This window comes from Eleutherodactylus coqui, chromosome 5 (genome assembly GCF_035609145.1).
Source record: "Eleutherodactylus coqui strain aEleCoq1 chromosome 5, aEleCoq1.hap1, whole genome shotgun sequence".
Classification (NCBI taxonomy): domain Eukaryota; kingdom Metazoa; phylum Chordata; class Amphibia; order Anura; family Eleutherodactylidae; genus Eleutherodactylus; species Eleutherodactylus coqui.
This window is the reverse complement of record NC_089841.1, coordinates 223,852,169-223,877,170: the sequence shown is the minus strand read 5'-3', so window position 1 is coordinate 223,877,170 and position 25,002 is coordinate 223,852,169. Positions and strand designations below refer to the sequence as shown.

The window sequence follows — 25,002 nt, the reverse complement described above, 5'->3', positions numbered from 1 at the left end:
GAGCCATCCAGAAACTGCCAACTTTCATACATCTTCCATAAACTGCGTTCTCTTTTATGTGTCTTTTTAACTGTCTTTTTTTTTTTTTTTTCAACGTTTTAATCTTGTTTTATCACTTTTTTTTTTATGTCGCTTCTTTCTTTTTTTTTTTATTACACAAGTGAATTTTTGTAAAATTTTTGTAAAATTGCAATGTCCTTGTGTAATGCTGGCATTAACCCCTTGAGAGCCTCTTTGCATGCACTTGTTCTGGGAATTCTCTGCATGGACGATTTGTCAGATTTCTCTCTCTCTCTGTTTCTGTTAACACTTTCCTCCCCAACTTTGAACTGTTTTCCTTTTGAAGAAAGCAGTGATTGCATTCCTTGCCGAGTAGTTGCAGCTGGAAAGAGGTAAACGTGGAGTGGAAGTAGGGGAGGAGGATAGGGAAATGTTTGTTTTGGTTTTTATTTAGTTTTCTTGTCGTTGAGCAAGTCGGAACATTTTGCCTGCTGTGGGCTACATTATCCTACAAATGGGGCTTCTGCTCCTAAGCATTGGAGTTGTTGAGTTTATGGTAGATATCGCCTTATGTTCTAATTTAAATCACTTATGTCCTTTTTTTTAGATTTTTTTGTTACTTTAGACAAATATTTACCAGCTTTGGGTTTTGTAATAGACAGTATCAGTCCGCGAAACTAAGACTTCGCACTCTAATAGTAAAAAAAAGTTTGCATTGCAATGCAAATTTTTAGTTTTACTCCCATAGGGAAGAATGGGGGATTCTTAAACAGAATCTCCCAAAAATAGGATTTTTCTATCTCGCAGCATCGCTATAAGAGGAAGGTTACTCATGTGAATTAACATATTTAAAATAAAGGTTCTTTTCTCGCATTTTGTAACGCAGAGAAGTCACGCAAGAAAATCGCCCATGTAAATGTACCCTAAAAGCATGACTCCTTTATAAAACCGGACGAATAAATATATATATACAGGTAACCCCAATATCACAGATCCACCCCTTTCTTCCCTGAAGGTCACATTGGTCCACAGCAGAGCATTACTTGCCCAGTGCATAGACAGGAAACTGCAACTACCAGTTTCAGCAGGTTGAACAAAATCTGTCTTGGTTCTTTGACCCCACATGGCCAGGTAACAAGATCACAGCCCGGCTTGGAGACAGCTAAAGCTGCTTTTACATAGAATGATTAATGTTCAGAATCCCACTGTCCAGCGAGAATCTGAAGAACTATCGTTCAGTGAATGCACGCCCCTACTGAACGATGATTGAGAGGTTTTTCACTTCTCGCTTGTTGTTCAGTTTCTGCATACGAAAGCAGAACAATGTATCGATCTGTGTAAACAGGCAGCTGTCACTTGTGAACGACTGCCTGCTTACTGTGAATGGAGGCGGGCGGGCCGGAACAAACCTCAGCCGCTCCACCTCCATTCAGTAGCGATGATCGTTCTTTAGAAGCACCGGACCGATTATCGCCGGGATGATGTGTTGGGCATCTGTTGCCTGATAGGTCATCCTGTGTAAAGCATCCTAAATCATCTGTCCAGTTAGATAACTTGCCAAACAACTGCTCATATCATGTTTTTTGGACCCTCGTGGTTAAGTTGGGACATTGAGGATAATTATAATGAAATCTACATTTTTTCCGGCTATGTTCACACGCGGCAGAGTTGTTGCAGAAGATCTGCTCTACATCTGAATGGGGATTATTCTATTTTGCAACATATGTAGTTTACAAAACTCTTTCACATACATGACAGAAATCTGCTGCGTGTGAATGTTAGTTTTCTGGGACTGTTGGCTCTCACTTCAGTTGGATAGACCTGTGCGAACTTACTTCTTAACTGAAGATAGTGACAGAACTGAAAACTTTGCTTTGCAATTTTTCTGGGATTCATTGTCTTTTCTCGCTAAGACTGATCTCTAATTCTCAGGAAAACTGTTCTTAAAATGTAAAATGTAGCCTATAATTTGGCCTATATTGCACATATTATTGTGTAGTGGAGTTTATTGAGAGGTTGTACAAGAGTTTTCCTATCAGAAGGCATATAATACTCCTCTCCACCGGGTACAGAGCACACATATATTTGTCTCCTTCGCACTTGTGTTGCATAAAACTATATGAAGGAGTGAATAATTACAAGAGCTAATAAAGCTAAAAGTAATCACTTGTAGCATTACATGCCAGTATCTAAACACGGACACCGTACAGTTTGTTGGTGCCACTATGGAGGAAAACCTTTTACATCCCTGCTACTAAATAGGCTTTAGATTCATTTCTTCTTTCCCTTTCTTTTTTAACATACACATTCCAAAAGGCATACATGTAAAAAAATAAAAACGGGAGCAGACATGACAAAAGTTTGCACCTCCACTTCACAAATAAGACCATACTAATGATACAAGGACAGACTAAAATACCAGTTAACCATCAGTAAGTATGGCTTTTTTCTGGGATGTAAAGTCTGTCATTTTGATTCCATTTTCTCTGATATTAAAAAAAAAAAAATTGCATCTTTCTACATTTTTTTAAAGTTTTTTAAAAGCACAAACCAAAAAAGTGATGCATGGGTTATTTTCTTTTTTATGTATATATTTGTATATTATTCTGTAATCTTGTTTTACTTAGTAAAAAGATAATTACATAAATATGTCCCCCATGACATGTTTTTTTTTTTTATTTGACACTTTCCCCACTGTAGCTGGGCCTCCATAGGAACCGCATAATAGTCACTGGCAGAGCTGATCTGGGTCTGCTGGGACTCTGCAGCTCTGCTATGCCAGGGAAACCCAGAGGTCACTGACTGCTGGCTCGAGTAGTGGAAGTTATACTTTCACTTTTTAGTACATAGTGGTCATTGAACGCTGTGTACTAGAGAAAGGAGAAGGCAGAAAGGCTTAAAACCCACTTCTCCCTCCTCCTCGAGGTTATCAGCAGTGACTAACAGCTGACAACCTGTCCTGCTTCTGATTGATTGATTGCAGAATTAAGAGCTTTAATCCCGCACTGTATGTTTACTATTGCTGGGATTAAGGCCTCCATCACACGAGCGACAAAGTCGCGTTGCTACTATGCTACATATCGCATGCATGTGAAGCCCATGCTTTCTTACGGGTTCCTATATGCATGCGATGTTTTGTAGCATGCAACAACCTGACACAAAAACCTCGCGGGTCCAGTGAGGTTTTGTACCCCATGTTTTCCTATAGAGTCTTCCTCTCTGTTGCATCTCATCGCATGGAAGCGTTATTTTCGTGCAGCGCGATACAATTTTGACAGTAGGAAATCCTACTGTCAAAGCCAAATCTAAGCACTAGCTGCAGAAAAAAAACACCTACCTCAACTTAGAAGCGCTCTTCACCACAGATTTTCCCCAGGTCCCGGAACGGTTTCTTTTCTTCATCTTCTGTCCGGGAATTGAAAAATCCCCGCCTCCTGGAAGCGCTGGCTGTGATTGGCTGACGCGTAGCCAATCATAGCCAGTGCTCGATGAATGGCTGTGATTGAACCACCATTCATCGATCGCTGGCTGTGATTGTCTGACACTTAGCCAATCATAGCCAGTGCTTCCCGGGAGGCAGGGATTTTTTAATCCCCGTCCAGAAGTTGATGCAGAGAGACAGTGCCGGGACCTAGGTCGAAGCTGCGGTCGGCTTCAGCTTATTTTTGGGGTAGGGCTTATATTTTAAGAGAAGATGCAGCGATATCGCACGGACCAGTGATGCAACATTGCTGAGATTTTCTCGCGGCAATGCCGTGTCGCCCGTATGGAGGAGGCCTGAAGCCCAGGACCAAGCACAGTAAATTTACTGTGCTTGTTCCTTAATGGGTTAAATGAATTTACTGGGGAAAAAAATACATCTTTCCCTGAGCTTTACGTTGTTTTTGTATACTATGTGTAATAAAGTACAGATTAAAAATCTTGTGTCTGTTCACATAGCGTTGTCAGATAGCAGTTGTTTCCATGATAACAAAAAAAAATCCCAGACAAACACTATATATATATATATATATATATATATATATATATATATATATATATATATATAATTTTATTTATTTATTTTTTTGTGAAACTGCTCCATTTTTTTGGTAATCGCAGCAGCAAACTGCAGTGTGCATTCTTATGATGATGAAGATGTATAAGAAAGAGATCTACTTTTTCTCTTTTTTTCCAGCAGCAGTGCTACTCGTGTATACGGTTTATATCTGCCATTGCAGCTCCACCACAGACTGAGCTACAAACCCTTTAAAGGGGTTGTGCCACAACTGTAAGTTACCCCCAATCCACAGGATCTGGATAACTTGCTGATCGGAGGGGGTCTCACCGCTAGGACTCCCGTGCCCCCCCCCTTCCTCTTCCTCACTGCTGAGTTACTGCGCACCCTGAAGTGCCATCACTGAATGTAGTACTGACCAAGTATGTTCATTCAGCACTCAATGCATTCCAATGGGGTTGACAGAAATGGCCAAGTGGCAATTGCTCAGGTATCTCCGCAGTCCCATTGAAAGTGAATGGAGCGTTAGTACTCATGCAAGACCAGCACTCTTCCCTGCAAAGGGTGCAGATACGGTGAGACATCCACCGATTAGCAAGTTATTCTTGGATAGGGGATAACTTACAATTGTTGTACACCCCCTATAAGGGTAGATTCACACGGTGTGGTCAGACCATGTGATTTGTGCACCGCTGTGGCAGAACCACAACATTTCCTAGAACGTGTCAATAAGTCCGGAGCGTCCACAATCGTGAGCTTCGCTTCTGAATCACTATTGCGCTAGTCCAAGCTTTCTTCCGGGTCATGGGTAGCAGTCATGTAGCCCGTGTCTGATTGGAATTACCGCCACCGGACCGTCAGCCAAGTAGTCAGTGAATTGTACGGAATAGTAAAAATGTCATTTAATAAAAACATATTTTCCCATACAAACTATTTATAATAAAATAAACGGCGTAAATGGCAGTTCATTAATTTTATGGATTCAGCCAGAGTTTATTATTAAGCAGAATTCAGGGGGGGGGGGGGGGCGATTTCTCCCCTCCTCCTATAGACAACACATTTTGTATTGAAAGCAAAATCTTGATCATGCATTCATGAGTTGTTTATCTGACTCCTACTCATTGGATGTCAGTCAAAAAACCCAGGTGCCAGGCAGTGGATCAAATTCATTTAGCTGTGATATCGTCATGTTTATTGGCCAATTCCCAAAGCACTTGTGTTGGTAGCCACCAGCTGTGATGCCTGATTAAGGTGCTGGTGGGCTTCATGGTATTTTTATCTCCCTTGATTCAATTTAGCGCATAATATGAATCAAATGAAAATTATGTGTATTCTTCTGTCAGCGCGGCGCTCTTCAGGTCTTTATTAGGGCGAACGTATTATTGACAATTTGTAACTCATTCCTTTCCATGTAAATCACATAAAAACAAGCGAAATATAATCGCTCATTACGAATGCAGTCGTCAAAATGTACACAACAGCATAATCTAGAAATTACAACTCGTTATGCAGACCTATACGTGTTTTCTGGGACGGGGATCATTTGCATTCGGTGCTGAGCCTCATGCGGCGGGGGGGGGGGAAGGGGGGGGGCGTTGTAGGCCGGCCAGTTGGATAGCTTTTTATATCATCAGCAGGCATCTCTACTAGTCGGTTGTCGCTTTGCCTCAGCTTTCAGGTGACTTTTCTCTGTTTTTGAACAGACCACATAAGTTTAGTAAAACGTTAGACTATAGGCTCACGCGCTCTGCCGTAGATTTAGAATCCTGGTCCCCAATCAGATCCCATCAATTGCCAAGACTAGAGATGATCGAGCACGCTCGTTTAAGGCTGCTACTCGATCGAATAGCAGTCCGCTCTACTCGCCCGAGCAGCATACGGGGGGGGGGGGGGGGGGGAGGGGATCTCTCTCACTCTTCCACCGCATGCTGCTCGGGTGAGTAAACAGTTACTTGATAAGACTGCTACTTGATCGAGTAGCAGCCTTAACCCTTTCCAATCCAATTTGTATCCTGGTTTTCCTAGGGGGATTACTCTTTTTCTGCCGTTACACAATGGCGCTATCTGCTGGCTAAAGCCAGTACTGCATGAGGTGACACGTTGGATAGGCTTTGACAACAGAGAGGCTGGCAATATACAGTAAGAGAACCACAACGGACATCTTCCAACATCGGAGCTGTACAGCCTTAAATCATAATGTCTTCAGACGTCAGACAGGGGATTGGAAAGGGTTAAACAAGCATGCTTGCTCATCTCTAGCCAAAACGTTTCTCGAAACCTACTTTGGGAAAAGCTTGCCTGATATCAGATCCTTTCTTTGGCTCAAACATGTGACAGAGGTCCTAAAGTATTAGGGTGTGATGCGTCCCACAGTGTCAAGGTGAAGATAAAGCCCCCATATTAATTGTTCAAGGACTCCTGAATATTTCGATCTCGCGTTCTCCTCAACAGGGGTTTTCAGAATTTATGACCACCCTCTTGTTTGCCATCCTAGTGAAGTGTAATAAGGATATAAGGCCAAATACATAAGGTCTGGCTGTGTTGTGAGGCCGGTATCAGAGTCCTTGCAGTTCTTGGTTCACGATATTCTCATGTAGAAGCAATGCAGCTTGTAGAGAATACCTTGGAAATCCAGCATTTTAGAGAGCCTGCACTACTGTAATGATAAACGGGGAAAAAGAACTTCTGGCCACCGCCATATAAAGGTCAGGACAGTTTGACCCGCGGTGTACTACAGTCAGTGTTATAGATCCCTACAACACGGAGCCATAGTGCAGCTATGAGCAGAAGTCCTCCGTGTCCGTTACCATCAGGGCTTACAGAGCGCACAAGGCTAGCGTCACACTCTGCGTTTTTCAGAAAATGCCACAGTTTTTTCCTGTTTTTGATTTATCTTATTTTTTATATGGTCAGATGTCACAGTAAAGTCTATAGTGCATTCCGAAATACACTGTGTGTATAATGGGGCAGATTTACTAAAACTGTTTAAGGCCTTTTTCACAGGGGCAACGTGATATCGCCGCGAGAAAATAGCAATAACGCATCGGTGGTCTGTGTGCTATCGCATCTTTTTCCTGCAGCAATGTTGCGATTTTGTAGCCGGGATTTTCGGGACGGGATGGGGGGGGGGGGGGGGTTGTGTGATGCGATGCAGCAGAAAGGAATGCTCCCTAGGGAGCCATGGGCTACAAATCATTGCGGTAATATTTAGCAACCTGCATGCTACAAAACATCGCTAATGTGAGGGAACCCATAAGAGCATGGGGCTCACATACATGCCATTTGTAGCAATGTCACATCCCAAGAAAATTGTGCGACCTTGTTCCCCGTGTGAAAGCAGTTTAATGATTAGTGCAGAATGTGCCAGATGCACCACAGCGGCCCGCTGCGTGATACATTTGGTGCATCTTTATACCATCTATTAGGTAACCTCATTTATAGCCAGCATGTTGCACACTATTGTGGCATTTAGGTTACATTGCTTCTTGGATGTAGCGAAAAAAGTGCAACTTGTATCAGTTTGCAGCGTAAAATTGGGGCATCTGTAGCAGTAAGTCGGCTCATTTGTGGGGTTTTGTGGCATTTCTTTCGAAATGCACCCATAATCTCTTCTTTTTTGTTCTGGCATTTTTTCGCATAGGCCAGAAAGAAAGAAATGTTACAATTATAACAGTACAAAAAGTCATCCAAAATGGTCAAATACTATGAAAAGTGCTTGAAATTCATGGCATTTTTTTAAAAGTGGGAAAAATGTTGAAAAGTGTGTGGAGGAGGCTTACAAATCTTCCTAGTACTTCAGTCGGCCGTATTGTGGTCACTGTTTTGCATCTTCTTCCTAAGCTAACACAAGGAGCCAGAACCTCTTTCCATCCGACCTTTTCTCCGCAGGTTCAATTCCTGCTTTTGGATAATAAATTACCGATACAAAATACTGATTGAAGTAGAGTCATGTGAAAGTGGCCTCAGGAGGACTCCGAAGCTGCAGTGCGGGTGCTCATCGCATCACAATGCTGCTCTGATTGCCCAACCTAATTTAGTAAAACGAGAGCCGGAATCTGATTGGTCGCCATGGATCTCCTCTGCTCCACATTTCATTTGCAGTAGTTTATATTCAAAATTGTGGCTTTTATGGCTATTTCTTACTTAGATTTTTAAATTGTAGGCCGTGCTTGTATTTATAAATTGTAGTAAACTTCCTCTCAGGATCCCCTTCCCCAAACGTGATTATGAGAGGGTCCAAAAATGGTTACATGGATAAAGTTGGCCCATCTTTTGCTTGTTTCCTACATCAAATGTGCTTGATGTTGATATGACTTTTGCTATATCTGTTCAATTTTAAGTATTTTTTTTTTGCCATTTGTCTAATATCCGACTGTATTTGTAAAACTATTGCTTTTCTTATGTGTAAAGGCCCATTTACACCAGCTGATGATCGCTAAAAAATCGCTAATCAGCGATCGTTTTAGCGATAATCGGTGCGTCTAAATCTGCGCTTTTCGCGCACTGCTAGCTGATTGTTAAATTCAGTCCAACCTAAAAATCGTCTTTCACTCTTATCAGAAGTTCTCCATGGGGAGTGCTGATAGCATTGTTTCCCCTGGAGAACAAAGGATCTGAGCACATATACTAGCCTCGGGCTATTAACTGCGTTCAGCGAAGGCTTCATTTGCACACCTAATTGCTATTAAATAGCTGAGTAGCTACTTAATAGTTTATGCAAAATAATCGCTCAAAGCTGTCACTCAAAAGCGATCTTTGAGTGATCATCTGCTGGTATAAATGGGCCTTAACTAAAATCCTACCACCCTGGGCTATGTGACCACCCTTGGAGACTTTCTTGTTCCTGTTTTTGTAGGGGATGCAATAAATTACTGATAACCTATCCTGAGGGGAGGTCATCAATAGGAAAAGTCTCAGACAACTACTTTAAAGCCGGGACAAAAAAATAGATGTTTTAAGTATTTTCATTCAAGCGGCTAATTAAAGAATATTTGTTTTTCTGCAATGTATCAACATTTCAATTAGTTTGACAAAGGAAAGATCATATTATAAAAAGGACATTTATTTTAAGCCCTAAAATAACCGGAAGCTGACATATCTGTAGTAATCATTTTCACGATGATATTAAAATTAGCATCTACTTAATATCCTAAAATGTGGTTTCCAGGCAACTTTTATTGATGACCTTTCCTCAGAATGTCATCAGTAGTTGAGTGGAATGGCTGGTGCTGACAATTGCAGGCGCCGTGCTCGTTGATTTTAATGGGAACTGCGACTGCAGTTACCACCTCTGGCCACTACACAAGGGCCGGAGCTATCTGCTTCCACAACATAACCTGTGTGTTTTGTCAGTGACAGCAGACACCCAAACAGCTGATTGGCCAGGGTTCCAATGAGCAGCATAGGTCATCAATAAAAATTGCCTGGAAAACCCCTTTTAATTGATTGTTGGTAAACTTTGACAGAACGTGTTTGTTGGTTAAATCTATTTTTAAGTAAAAGTACGACAATTTACCATTTTTTTTTTCGCTTTATAAGATGTACTTTTCTTCCTCCCCCCTCCCTATCCTCCTCTCCCTCCCCCCACCCCCACTTTGGGGTGTGAGTGGGGGGTCAGTGCTTCTTATAGAGCAAAGGTACCGAAATTCCCTTTTTCCAGCGTGATCGTGCGAACTAAATCGCGGTCGCGCAAACAAACACCTGATCAATTACTAGTTCTCTCACCTCTGTATTGCCACCTCTAATGTACCGCTGATTGATGGTGAGCGCTGGTGGGAACTGCAGCTGCTTCCCTGCCTCCACCAATCGGACTCTTCCCTCCCTCGGCCCGTACACAAGTGCCGCTGTCACGGAGCTCCAGTGTTTCAGACCGTTTCTGCTCCGTCACCCGTCACTGTCCCCTGCACTGTCCCTGGCAGAATTCAAAATATTTTTTCCCTATTTTCCACCTCTAAAACGTGGGTGTGTATTATCATCCGGCGCGTCCTAGGGAGCGAAAAATACGGTATATTGTTTTACTTGGTGTAAACTAAATTCTAACCGCGCCATTCGTTAATAACCATATTCTCCTGTGCCAATGACATTTCTGTATTCACATACATGTGCTGCTGTTGTCGCAGAATGGTTAATGCTTTTTTAAAAATTCCGTAAATATTTAAAAGATGGCTTCTGTGAATACGGCCGGCTGTATGGCTGCAGTCATCTAGGTATTTGTACTCCTAAGTTAACCAACACAATCTACAGTCCTTGCTAACTCTAATCTACTTGTGAATGTTTGTTATTATGCTCTTACAATGCAGTAATAACCTCATGGACGGACGGTTCTCTTACAGCATTACATATGTTCCAAATGAAAATTTGGAAGAATATCGGGCAACTATGGGGCAGATGAGTGAAGGAACAGTACCGCTAGATCTATATGCTACGCAGAACAATAGGTGAGCGCTACATTGTATCTGGCAATAAAAGGGGGATTCCCGACTATTGATGAGCTATCATCAAGATGATGGGGGTCTCGGGATCACCACTGGTCATCTCCTCCTTTGGCCCGCTATCAGTGCAGTGGGGCCAGTTGTCTGCAGCGATGGTCAGGGCGGGAAGTGTAATAGACTCATTCCCATTTAAATCAGTGTATTACAGAACTTAATGGAAGTCGGATTAATAGTTGAGGACAGGGCACAGTGGAGTGTATTTGGATGAAACGGCTTCCTTATTCCACTCCCTTCCCTGCTTCGTACTGCCCACATCAGGCGGCACAGTGTGGCAGGAGCCGCTCTCCGCTACACTGGTGAGTGGGTGGCACAGTATTGTTCTCCCTCAACCGCCAATACCCCACTCCCCAACTGCTGAGTGTGGGCCACATTGTCCCCTACTGGCCCACATGTATAAATGCCTTAGCATGTCATTGGATCATCCAACCATATGGTGGCAGTATCTGTGTTTTACACACAGACACGGGACACACTAAGGCATATATTAGAAGATTATAATATAAGCAACTTTATCATGTACTACTCAGTTGTTTATGTAATATTATATGGTATAACATTGTAGGTAGAATCCTTAGTCTAGACACAAAGGTATAGCTGGACACATACAGATGTACCTGACGGTTTCTGTTTATGGACTCTTAATACGGATCAAGAAAAAGTCTCTGCGCTCATAAGAACAACTACCGGCAATTAGAGAAGAAGCGGTTCACTTAGATGGGGAGGAGGGGGTGAAATCCCTACATAGGAGAAGCCCCTCCTGAGAAACCAAAATGGAGATGGATATTCAATAGGAAGAAACAGAAAAATGCAATGCGTTTCGGCACTTGAAAAAGGCACGTGGTTGCGAGGAAATGAGTTGTATCTTTCTGTACCCCATTAAAGAAGCTCTTCCTACTGGATATCCATCTCCATTTGGATTTCTGGTTCTAAGGAGGGGGTTCTCCTATCTAGGGATTTTACCCCTTCCTCCCCATATAAGTGAACCACTTCTTCTCTAATTGCTGATTTTGTTCTTATGAGCACAAAGACTTTTTCTTCATCCTTATTAGTTTTTTCCCAATTTTTATACAAATATTGGGATTTGTTCCTGCTGCTCTCCTACGTTGTTGACACCCTGTGGGACATAAGGACGATTTATTGCTGAGCCTGCCAGGACCTCAGGTGCTCGCGGGTCAGTCCCCTTTTTTGGGGATCCTCCCACTTCCGCCAGGTAAGTCTTATTCTTTATGGTTTATGGGATTTATCCTTGACATTTCAAGGTGCCGTCCTGCTCACTCCTGATTGTTTCCAGACTAAGGATTAAAACTCTAGTTCTCATTGTCTGAAGAACATTTCATTCTTCTGTATACGATTGATATAACCTTTGGAACAGACATGGCAGTTCTGATCTCTTTACCTCAGGGCATGTCTCCTTTAATGAGCCACTCACAGGGACTGCAGTGGATAAAAGTGGCTGTAGTCCAGTGCAGTCAGAATAGGTAACAGATCACCTAGAATGGTGAGAGCATCAGTAATGAAATTACCTGACTGGTCCTCTTCCATTACACTTGGTTAGCACATCGGTGGTTGTTGGCAGTGTTGCCAGCGGTACCGGAGCCATGGGACTGAATGTGATCGGGGTAACCTCTGCATAGAGTTGACTCTCCTTGTTCTTGAGATGTTACCTCCCAGACTCCAGAATATATGTTTAGGTAACTTGTTTCATCTGAAATCGGGCACAATACATAGTATGTCTATATGTGCCCATTGGGTAGTCTTGCGTACAGCGTTGCAAACTATAAAAAATACCAAATCATTTTAGTTAAGGTGTATGAAATAATATATATATATTTTTTTCTGCTAGTGAGGCTCCAGAGTTGCCCGAGCGTGAAGAAGGGGAAGGGGAGGAAAGTGAACTGGAGCATGCTGCGTTCAGTAACTGGAATAATCCTAGAAGGTACGTCCATGGATGTCTCATACTACAGAAACTCCATGAATGCCTGGAACAACTTTGATAATGCACAACAATACTGCGTATGTCTGAAATATTCATGAGCTAATTTCTCTACTTTATCTGTATCCTCCAGGGTAGAGCTTAGGAGAGAGCCTGGGAAATCACTGGGGATCAGCATTGTTGGTGGCAGAGGCATGGGGAGCCGTTTAAGCAACGGGGAAGTAATGAGAGGGATCTTCATTAAGCATATTCTAGAGGACAGTCCGGCAGGGAAGAATGGAACCCTGAAAACTGGAGATAGGATTGTGGAGGTATCGCTGGGCAACAACTCTGCACATACCTTTAATGTGTGAACATGAATACAGCTATTTAAGTCCGTGGTGTAGGCTCTTTGATGACTAGAGCCTCGAGTATTGTTTTCCTGGCCGCCGAAATATTGCATTTGACTATTCTACATTTTTCCGAGTGTGCCATATGGGTTTTAGTACACCACCAATGAAAATCACATGTATTCAGTTTGCTTCCCAGCACCCATTTCACTTTCTTCCACTCTCTAGTACACTGCTCTTACCTTCCACTTTAATTTGGAAGGCGATGTATACCCTGCGATATGCAGAAAGAAATTAGGATGCGCTTGCAATATAGCCGGTGACTTAATTTCTAGTTTAATTGCACTTCTCGTCCCAGGACACCGAGGTTGTAAAATGTTGGTTATATAGACTTATGCACACAATCTAGAATTGTGTAGAATCCAGCATGCTCTTAATGTCCTCTGGTGACTCTTCTCGGTGGCATTTTAACATATTCGCTTACATTATTTTATTTTCCGAAATAGATAAATACGAGAAATTGTCCCGGTGAAACTTGGAAACATAAACGGAGACTTAGTCTCTTGGACTGAACGAGTGGGACTTGGCTCGTCGCTGTGGATTTTCCCTCAACTAGATTACTATCCTCAATCTTAAACTGTCTCTTTCTGTTTGCCTTAATGAGTCGACTCTCAGCCATAAGCTTCAGATTAACTTCTGAGAACCCAACGTGGACGGTGATTCTAGCAGAAAGCCATTTAGAAAATCACTTACCACATAAAGCTGTCGGACCAAGGCTTTTTACACAATAAAGCCTATTACTGACCTCTATTTATAACACTTCTCTAATGCATACATGCCTTACTTCTGGTGGCCATAGGAGGAGACTTCTCTTGGTTTTTTCCCCCCCTTATATTTAGCTTTGATATTTTTTTTTTTACACAAACACAAGGGTAATGCGGGAGCTCTACCGAAATGCAGAATATATCTAACTTTTCTAAGTCGTGTGCAAGCTTCCTACAATGAAATCATTGTATTTTAGGTGGATGGCACTGATCTCCGAGATGCCAGTCATGAGCAAGCAGTGGAAGCCATAAGAAGAGCTGGCAATCCTGTTGTCTTCCTGGTTCAGAGCATCATCAACAGACCCCGAGTAAGTACCCCCTTCCCTGACGATTCTTACCGGAAGACCGAATTGCGGAGTTCATTACAGCTTTCTAAAGTTTTTAGGTTTTTTTTTTAACACTTTTGTCTCCTAATCCCCATGTATATCAGTTTGCAAGCACATTAATATGGGTTACTATGGTGCCCTGCGACATATGTTTTCAATCTGTTACGTAATGCCAATAATATTTTAGTATGCAGTTTCATAAAATGAATATGAATGTTTCATGACTCACTAACCAGTATAGCCAAACTTTTTGTTTTTGTACTTTTTGTTAGAACACTCTTTATTTCCTCATTTGACTTGAACTCCAACTCCAATAACTGTTTCTGATACAACTGTACTCACGGAATGTTTCCCTAATTCTCTTCTTTAGCCTGAATCTCTGTATTGCCCTTCACCTGCCTCTGCTTTCAGGGGGCAGCCACATACTAACCCCTTCTCTCACAACACACCCAAGGTAAATATTCTGCTTGAAATGCATGCTTGTCATTAACTGCTCTTGTAGTCTAATAACCGTTTTAAAATTAGAGATTTATGAAACTTTTTTGTTTTGTTCCATTTTTTTGTGCATGTGTTTGTCTGGAGGAAGAGTCCCGCACAACTTTGTTGTGTCTACAACTCTTCTTAGGCCTCATGTCCACGGGGAAAATCAGATCCGCTGCAGATTCTCAATGGAGAATCTGCAGCGGGTCCCTCCTGCCCCGCGGACATGAGCGCCGAAAATAGCAATTTAAAAGCATTTACCTATCCGGCGCGGGCGGAGAAGGTCAGCTGTTCCTCACGGCCGGATCTTCATTTTCGGCCGGCGGATGAATTCCTGACGCCGGCGGCATGTCGGCGGCACGTCGTCGACGTGCCGCGCGCATGCGCCGGGCACATCCGCCGAGCCGAAGCAAGGAAGATGCGGCCGTGAGGAAGAGGAGACCTTCCCGGTCCGCTACGGATGGTAAATACTTAAAATTCCTATTTTAGGTCTCCCGCGGATCCGGACGGCTTCCATAGGCTTCAATAGAAGCCCGCGGGAGCCGTCCCCGCGGGAGACCCGCACGAAAATGGAGCATGGTCCAGATTTTTCCATGCTCCATTTTTTTTTAAATCCCTTTTATTGACGATCCGCGGGTATTTATCTACCCGCGGGTGGTCAATGCATCCCTATGGGATGCGGATCCGCATGCGGGAGATCCGCTGCGGATCTTAAATCATATTTTGCCCGTGGACATGAGCCCTTAGGCATCAGATTTCAATAAAAGATATAGCAGCACAAGAAATGTGTGTTTAGTATGCCAAATATATTTATATTCTATACGAATTAGGACAGTTTGCCCCATTCTCGGTGACTCATAAATTCATGCATCCTACCACTCTACCGCGCTGCTAGGAATCACCTAATTTTTCAACGCAAGTCAATGATATTGTTTTTACCTCATTCTGCTTCATCTACATTCACTCATTCTGTATTTTAGACCCCATATCAGATTTCTGTCATTGATGACTTTTAATGAAGTGTTGTTTTTTTTTTTAATCATTAGTCATTTTTCGTCTTTTAATCGGGGTCTAGTTGGGTGCATTCCTTAAAAAGCACAATTGATTTTGGTTTAGGGTTGGTATGATTTTTTAATGGAAGATTCCTAGCTCAGTGGTCGAACAGTAGTCGTCTGGGCCTTCAAGCAAAGTTTGGAATAGCCCCTCCAAAATAATAATATGCATCATGGCCTCCCAGCCCCTCAACATATAATTAGACTTAACCAGCGTACTTGATAACAGACAGTTGGGAACAGATACAGTCGGTACCCATGGGTTGCAAGTACTATTGTTTTGTCCCTTTTGACAAAAAGAAGAAAAAAAACATCTTGTTAATATGGCTTGTTTACCCATCAGTAAAAAAAGCTAAGTCGTAGTGTACCTTCCTCAATCACACACATTTTTCCAGGCTGTCTCCGCTTTTTGGATTACGAGAAGGCAACAAAAGACTGTGAAAAACAAGTCTAGTAGGGCGATTGATTAAAGTGGTTGCCACGCTAAAAACATTGATGACGAGTCCAACAAATAAGCCACCCATAATTAACTCCAACTGCCGTGAATCCCGCTGATCACTAGGACAAAGTGGCAATAAGAACATGCTGGGCCATTGTTGGCTCATCCTTTTTGGCAGTTATGGTCACCCCTTGACTACAAGGAATTCTTACCTCTCCGCTCATTAATGTGTTTAGTGAGGCGGCCTCTTTAATACACTTTGATATGGATATTTTGTCTTTGGCTTCTGGAATAACAGTCGTGATAATGTGTTTTATCTTTTAGAAGCAAAGCTCGCCTTTACAGAGCACCTTTGGTACTAAACCTCTCTTCAGATGCACTAACCCATTTGCTGATTCCTCTCAGTTCACCACTAACAAGGTTGGATGTTTTTAACTACTTGTTTCTCTTTTTCTCATTTTAATTGGTGCCGCAAAATATCCAAAATTGCATTTCTTGTCTGTCTAGTCCAACAGTTTGAGTGGCTGGCGCAATGTTGGGATGTGTACAGTATTTGTGTTCATAAGGAAACATCCACTATAGAAGTTTAGCCTTACTTTTTTATATTGTTCTAAAAGTCTTGTTTTAATGTTTTGTTAATGGCCGCTCCTCATCCCGCAAGTTACCAATGATGAATAATACAACTATTTGCTGCCTGCTATGCAGCAGAACTTCTTATATATATAGTTGTGCAGTGACGTGTACAGAGCGCTGATGGAGAACTCCTTGGGCTGCAGTCTAAGAATGGGAAGAAAACCTTTCAATTAGTATATTTTGAAAGATAATTGGCTTTTTTACATTTTTCCACCACATTTCTGGTTTTAGAATCAGGAAATCTCCTTAAATCTCAAGGACCATTAAAGTTCAGATAGTAGGCTTAGTGCTGTTCCAGGACTCTCGTCGCCCTAACTTGCTTGCCACAAATTTACGAAGTGCTTTGTTCCCTCTTCTCTGTTTTAAAGAAGTATTCCTGTTAATATCAAGTTATCTCCTATCTACAAGGCAGGGGGTAACTACCTAATCAGTGGAGATCAAACCACTGGTACCCCTACCGATTTGCCCTGTGTGCTAGCAACAAATGGAGCAGCAACTTCTATACTTGGCCATTGTTTCATACTTTTCAATAGGACTGTCAGAGATGGCCAAGTTCAAGCCTTAGAGTAGTAGCCGAGCTTGTGTGCTGCCACTCCATCCATTGTCAGTCATTCGGGCACACGCCCACTGTTCTGATGATTGGTGGCTTTCCCAGCAGTTGGACCTCCACCAATCAGGTAGTTATCTTTTTTGATAACTCTCTATTACCAGAATCCCACTCTTAGGTATTTTGTACTAACTCTAATGTGCATATTTTTGCATCCTTACTGTTATATCTTGAATGTACTTTCTAAGGCTGCCCTTTTAATTATTTAAGATTGTGTTCTCTTGTCGCTGTAGGGCACAATGAATCCGGTTAGAATTGCTTTCCGTTGTTCTCCAACTAATCCCTTTGCTCCCACACCATTTAAGGTTTGTCGTGAGTGATGAGATTTTACTAACTGGCTGTGATTCTGCGCTGTTGTTGTGCACTCTGTGGCTCATCTATAATGTGATGCTGTGTACCATTATTAGCTTGTCAAACATTTGTCGCCTGTCTAGTGAAAAGTATGAGATAGTAACTTTTATACTGTGCCTGTGTTTTTTTTTTATGCTCAATGGAGCATGGTCATCCAGTGGTGGTTGTTCTGTGTATTTGTATGGATTTTTGCATGATTTTCCTAATACTGTTTTTGTTAACGATAGTGCATGTGTGTTTTCATTTTGATGGCAATCCCCTTGCATTTGGACAATCTGCTATGCTTTGACCATTGCAAATTAAAAAACTGTCAGACATTGAAGATGTACAGAAAGTGCCACTTTAAGTAACAACAATTCTCCAAAATGGAGGACCTAGGAGAACATTAACCGAAAAACAAAGTACTATTAACTATATGGGGTAGAGTAGGGTAATGAATTACGGAATTACAGCTTCTCTGTCTTTTGGCTAAGATCAAGTAGTATCTACTCTTAATATTGGGTTTGGATGGAGCTATGGAGAGGAGATGGAGCAGGTATGCCATGCAGATGTGTGGTTTAGACCTAGGTGAACACAGGGTGGCTTAGTTTCTACTGGTAAGTAACTCTGAGCCACCTGGTTGACGCCATTAAGTTACGTAGTCTGAAAGCCACATGTGCGATGTGCCTCAAGAGAGTTGACCCAACAGGCAACTGAAAATCACTTAAGGATGTGAATCCATTGGGAGTTTTTTTGTATAGTGTGTTCATTTTTTATGTTTTGTCAATTTTGTAGCATGTAGTACCCTTATGAAGGTTACTCTTGGGGTCTTGGTAGAGGTATGTGTGGCCCCTGGAAAACCATCAGAAGGAGCCAAACTAGTATTTTGCGCTCCATTTGATGCTTAGGTGGTAGCCTTGGCAAACTGGAACACAGGCAGGTCTTCCTAAGCTTTGGCTTATAGGGCCTTTTGATCAGCAAGGGTTGAAGAATAGGTTATTGCCCTCCATCTTTTTGGATGAGGCTTAACATAAACTGTATCCTAGTGAGGATTTTTTTTCTGTAGTATGCTAAACCTTTTTTGTATTCTTGGCTTATAGAAAGCACCAATCTTTGTATTTCAGGAAAACAAAAGTAATGAAATTTACGTACAAATCAGTAACTTAATCCAGCACTAATATAGATTACCTAAAAGGGTTGTCCAGATTGGCTGTTTTTTTTACAATTGCAGATCACTGGGCATCCAGAATGCTTAAAGGGGTATTCCCACCGCAGCAATTTATCACCTATCATGTGGATGGGGTTACCTTTCTGGTGGAACAACCCCTGTAAAGTTCAGTTATGCTGACATTAAAATCTCTTACAGCTAAATCTCCGGGTTTGATAATGGATGATTATTATCAGATTTGAACATTTCAACTTTTAGGATTTTGAATGTCATGTAGCAAATTTCAGTGCCCATAAGATCAATTGGGTGTCCTTCCGCGAGTGAATACAAGAGAGCGCTTCCACCAAATCCCTCAAAACCAATAGGACATTTTACAATGGATTTTCTTTGAGTGGCTTACTAAACATAAATGTTGCTTAAATGGACTTTCCATTTACAGTCTGGTTTGGAGTGCATCATGGAAGACTAAAAAGTAATTAATCTCTGTGTGTGATTGTGTGTATACCTTATATACAGTAAAATTCCTTTCATCCAGCTTTAGTGGGACTTGATATAGGTCAGATTAACAATTTTTGGGGGGTGGAGGAGGGGGATGATTTTGGCCAACAGTTGGACAACTGAAGAATATGTTAAGGTTACAGAACCTTCAGCACTAACTGCCAAAATGCAATGTTGGCACAAAATCGGCAACTTGAACTTTGTTTTATGTAGAACTTCTCAGATGACAATTCAAGCTCAGCCTTGTACTTCAGGTGTAGTGAAACTCTCCGTTATATTACCAGATTGTTGTATGCCAGATTAAAGGAATTTTCGTGAATATCTAGTAATCATTATTGAGACAACTTGCCTAAGAATTAATCTTCTTCTCTTTTAGGCGTCTAGTAATTCCGATTCAGACTCCGAAAAGACAACCTTTTCCAATCTTGGCACGGCACCAGTGACCTCAATGAGTTCTGACAGTGCTCAGTCAGCCACTGCTACGTTCAATGGAGATCCGGAAACGGAGGACGAGTTTGGCTACAGTTGGCGTAAGTAATGAAATAATTGTTAGCTGGTGTTTAATGTGAATTTTGAAGAGAAGAAAAACTTTCCAGTCCCTTTCGTAATGTTTTTGTTTCTTCAAATATTTTTGAGGAGTCCTTCTTTTTGGTTTTCTGAACGTTTCTACATAATATTTACAGGACATTGTATATTAAGTCAAACTAAGGCTACCATGCTGCATCACTGTGTATTTTTTCATTAGGAATACCCTGTTTATCATGAAGGTTAACAATTATCGGTAAGTATGAATATTACACTCAGGAAATACAGAGATTTTTCTCATTCCATTTTTTTTTTTTTTTTTTTAAGATTTTTTAAAAAATCACATTTTTTCCCCACAAACACTGAGGATTTGCTTGACTGTTAGTCTGCACTGATTTTTGGTTTCTAGTTTCTTTACTGGGTGAATCCTGAATCCGCTCACAAATCACAGATATAACTGGGTTATCTAAAGATAGCGATTTTGCGCCTCTCTCCGTGGTAAAATGGTGGTAATAATGTGTTGTTGTTGCTAGGGGACCTCTGCACATTTTTATCCCAATTTTGTTGGAAAGAGCTAATTACTCATGTCTGTTCTTAGTATGATGGACTTGTTAATTAGTGCTTCTTCCTCCCATTTAGGAAAGATATCACAGCGCTATGGAAACCTGCCAGGAGAGTTGCATATGATAGAGCTGGAGAAAGGGAAGACTGGATTGGGCCTGAGCCTTGCTGGAAACAAAGACCGATCACGAATGAGCGTCTTCATCGTGGGGATTGATCCAAATGGAGCAGCTGGCAAAGATGGCCGGTTGCAGATTGCCGATGAGTTATTAGAGGCAAGTAGATGTCAATAAGCCGCCAGTGAATACATCCATTGTAGTTGCAAATTAAGATTCTGAATTAGTACCCGGCGGAGATAAAGATTCTCTCAGCGAAAAGTTCTTACATTTAGCTAAGTGGAAGCAAAGGTATCGTAAGTTATCTGTTGTCAGTAATGTGGCATTACATGCTAAATAAATAAAGCACGGTATTTAAATGTCAGGGGTAGAATTCTATAGAAATACAAAATAATAATTAATATTAATTATTTATACAAAGGCCTCATGCACATGATCATAGTACTGGAACCATAATGAAGGATCATTCGGTTTTACTGTACATCCGTGTGTGTGTGTGTGTGTGTATATGTATGTAATATATATGTATGTAATATATATATATATATATATATATATATATATATATATATATGTGTATATATATATATGTGTATATATATATATATATATGTGTGTATATATATATATATATATATATATATATATATATATATATATATATATGTGTATATATATATATATATATATATGTATATATATATATTATTTTTTATTTTTTTATTATTTTCTTTTTATCTATTTATTGATGCAATCTCCTTAGGCCTCATGTCCACGGGAAAAATCAGGCCCGCTCCGGATTCTCCATGGAGAATCCGCAGCGGGTCCCTCCTGCCCCGCGGACATGAGCGCTGAAAATAAGAATAAACTTACCCGCAGCGGACCGGGCAGGTCTTCTCTTCTTCAGTGCCGGATCTTCTTTCTTCGGCCGGCGGATGTACTCTGCACGCCGGCAGCGTGCCGCGCGCATGCGCCGGGCACATCCGCCGGGCCGAAGAAGAGAAGAACTGCCCGGTCCGCTGTGGGTAAGTTATTCTTATTTTAGGTCTCCCGCGGATCCGGACGGCTTCTATAGGCTTCAATAGAAGCCTGCGGTAGCCGTCTCCGCGGTAAACCGGCACGAAAATGAAGCATGTCACGTTTTTTTTTTCATGCTCCATTTTTTTTTAATTCCCTTTTATTGACCATCCGCGGGTATTTATCTACCTGCGAGTGGTCAATGCATCCCTATGGGGTGCGGATCCGCATGCGGGTGATCCGCTGCAGATTTAAAATCATATTTTGCCCGTGGACATGAGGCCTTACAGTTCTTTTAGAGGAGAACAAATATGGCGGCACAGAGCCCTATAAAGAGATGTGCGAGATTGAAGCATAGCATATATGGGACGTTACTTCTATATGCCTCGGATATCACTGCTTTTTTCTGATGGATGCACAAATCATAGAAATAAGAAAAAAGCGGGATAAAACCACCATTGTATCATTATATTATACAGCAGGTACATGCGCACACGACACACAAATGTCTTTTTTTTTTTAAACAATCCACTGGAGAAAATCGCAACTTGATGTATTTCTACTGCAGATTAGCCAACAGATCCGCTGATTTGATCACCTTCATTGTAATTCAGTGACGCTAATCCACAGCTATCCTACTGAGTGTGAATGGGGTATAAAATATTCATCCACATGCATCAGAAGATTCTCTACTAAATCCTAACCGAATCCCCGGTGTGTGAACACGGGCAGAATGTTTTGTAATTTCTGAGGTTTTGTGTTTTTTTTTAATTAGATTAATGGACAAATCTTGTATGGAAGAAGTCATCAGAATGCCTCGTCAATCATCAAGTGTGCGCCGTCTAAAGTCAAGATCATATTTATCAGGTGAAAGTACATACATATCTGCTTCTTTATATAGGCATACTATGCAGCGTACGTGTTTGTTATGCTTCAGCTATACATTTTTTGTTTTTAGTTTCGTTTTCATTGAACATTCCGTTTTATTAGCTAGTAATATTGTGTGTTTTTGCTTCTTTAAGTTACAATCTGCCTTTTGGCAAATCGAGTGTATAATGTCTGCCAGGAATGAATTGGCATCTCACAGATGCAGCTTGACTACATTATAATATATTGTTGGTTTGACAATACTTATCATTTGGAGAAGAAGAATCATCAGCGATGAATGCGACAATACCTATCTTTCCAATCAAATGTTTCCCACTTTCAATTAGAATTACATTTTGTATGACTGTGAGGGCAGGGTGATCTTATTTAATTAATGTAAAGAGGGGTTTGGAGCAAAAAAATTGGACAGATGTAGCTCTGTTGGTGGATGTATATCTGTGGGATCCATCTAAAGCTAATTAAGGGATTTGGAGTTTACTTTCCATAAGATTAGTTTTCATTATTTGTTTACATGCCAGTCAGAGGTCCTGTTCACATTTTGCATTGAGGGTTTTTTTTTGGCTCACATTAGAAAAGAACACCAAAAAAAAAGGGGGGAGACTCGTTATTTCTTCATCGTAGACTTTTTTTTACCCTTCTCGAGGACAAAAAAGTGTGATGTAGGAGAATCTAAGACTTTAACCCCTTAAGGACACGGCCTGTTTTGGGCTTAAGGACGCAATGATTTTTGGCGGATTTTAATCTCCATTTTTCATAAGCCATAACTTTTTTACTTTTCGACGCGGCCGTGTAAGGGCTTGTTTTTTGCGTGGCGAACTGTAGTTTTTGATGGTGCCATTTTTGGGTACATAGACTATATTGTAAAACTTTTATTTATTTATTTATTTATTTTACAGCGTTAATCATGCAGCATAAATGATACAATACATTTTCTTTGCGGGCTGTTACGATTACAACGATAGCAAAGTTCTTTTATATTATTTAGGTTTTTCCACTTTGTGAACCCTTCCTATGCCGCGATTTACATAGATCATGGCAGGGAAGGGGTTAACAGCGGGGAGGGGGCGCATCTCCGATGCACCCCCCGCTGTTGCAGTGGGAGGCTGGCTATCACTAACAGCTGGCTCCCGTTGCTGGTTAGCGCGAGATCTGTCATTTAGTATATTTATGCTAAAATAAAGTACGGAAAAGGGCTCCTCGTTTTGTTTTGGACGGTTTGATATATAATTTGTATAGCTTTGAATTACAGAGTGCATATGGCGCCTGTTTTGGTTGCCAGTGAGTCATTTTCTTTTTTTTAATGCATATTATTTTATTTTACTCTGTAAATTTATTCTATACTTCATTTTTGTGTATGTTTTTTTTTTACCATCTATCTCCCCCATAATGTCATATTAGACCTCTGGGGGTCATTAACATTGTATTCCCTTTTTTTTTTTAAATTTCACACTTTCCCACTGTAGCTGGGGCATCCATCGGAGCCCCAGTCACCGTTACAAGGAATAATATCCCCCTGTAGTGACATTAATAGAGCTGAACTGAGTCTGCTAGGACCTTGCAGCTCTGCTATGACAGGGGACACCCGGTGGTGGTATAATCAGCGGGTCACATAGTGGAAGTAATGCTTCCACTTTCACTCTTTAGTACATAGCACTCATTGAGTGCTATATAGCCTGGAAAGGAGAAGGCAGAAGTGGTTAAAAACCCCTCCTCCCTTCTCCTCTGGGTCCTCGGCTGACAGCCGAATACTCAACCTGTTCCTGCAGGAGTTTTAATCCCTCACCATACTTCTGCCATCATACAGGAATAAAGGCCTTGGGCCAAGCGCCGTACATATTTTCCGCTCTGTCCTTATGGGGTTAAGCCATAAGTCATTGGGAATCTAGTAGGACTCATAGCGATGTGTTTTTCTCTGTGATGAAATGCTATTTCGTGTGACATGCCTGTCATCTGCTTAGCCATTTGGTATAGCGCTATTTCTGTAGGCGTGTTGATTAACTGATGTTTGTTTAAAACATTCCTGTGACACACACATGCCTTGGCAATAATGCCGCAGGATTCATAGAGGATTCTGCTGTTGTCGCTGTTTGCCGGATTCCTTTCTAGAGAAAGGGAGACAAGAAAACTCTTTTCTTGTGTTTTTGTTTTAGTTTTTTTAGGACAGGTGCCCGTGTGCGCATATCAATGATAACATTTACATATATGTCAGTGTCTTACAAGCTGCTTAGGAGAAGCATTGCTGATTCCTGACTTCATGTGTTTCCTTAAAGGAATAAAGATGCTGTTAGCCAAATGGCGGTGTGCCCTGTGAAAACGACGGAGCTGTGCCCTTCCAACTCTTCCGCCTTTCCAAGTCAAGAGGTAGACATCGCAGTGACACATTTACATAATAGTGTCTGTTTCTTTAGCAGGGAGACATGTGGACAAAACTTTTAATGTAGCCCAGAAAAGCTGGCTGGCGATGTGCACGATGTGTTGTGTAGGAGGGTTGCAGCGGGGACCCATGCTGAGCTCTTCACTCTTGGCTTTAGTGATTAATGGCCAGATATGTCATATTGGGAATATTTGCCACTGTTTACATTCAGATTGAAGCGGATTGTATCTGTACTTCTGTACACACCACAGGGGTCACGTACAAAGAGTGATTGCAGCATTAAACTGGGAACAGGCAATGGTGTCAATACACTTAGAAGACAAAAAATGTCTATGAGCAGTATAATAATTTTTATATATCGCCAACCTATTCTGCAGCACTTTACAATCTAACGTTACATGCAGTAGTTTACTA

At 41.4% G+C, this 25,002-nt stretch overlaps 1 protein-coding gene across 3 annotated transcripts in view; it reads left to right on the top strand.

Moving 5' to 3' along the window:
• The window catches only part of MPDZ (multiple PDZ domain crumbs cell polarity complex component), a 136,836-nt gene that overhangs the window by 66,859 nt on the left and 44,975 nt on the right, over positions 1-25,002 (top strand). Inside the window, exons 25-35 of one of the 3 annotated variants that reach the window (XM_066604269.1) lie at positions 10,330-10,434; positions 12,332-12,424; positions 12,555-12,732; positions 13,772-13,882; positions 14,271-14,354; positions 16,196-16,291; positions 17,345-17,416; positions 19,484-19,637; positions 20,272-20,468; positions 22,102-22,193; positions 24,485-24,575. In XM_066604269.1, the coding sequence (XP_066460366.1) occupies positions 10,330-10,434; positions 12,332-12,424; positions 12,555-12,732; positions 13,772-13,882; positions 14,271-14,354; positions 16,196-16,291; positions 17,345-17,416; positions 19,484-19,637; positions 20,272-20,468; positions 22,102-22,193; positions 24,485-24,575 (1,273 nt within the window). The remainder of the gene's footprint in view (positions 1-10,329; positions 10,435-12,331; positions 12,425-12,554; positions 12,733-13,771; positions 13,883-14,270; positions 14,355-16,195; positions 16,292-17,344; positions 17,417-19,483; positions 19,638-20,271; positions 20,469-22,101; positions 22,194-24,484; positions 24,576-25,002) is intronic. The other 2 variants (XM_066604270.1, XM_066604271.1) reach the window with 2 other exon arrangements.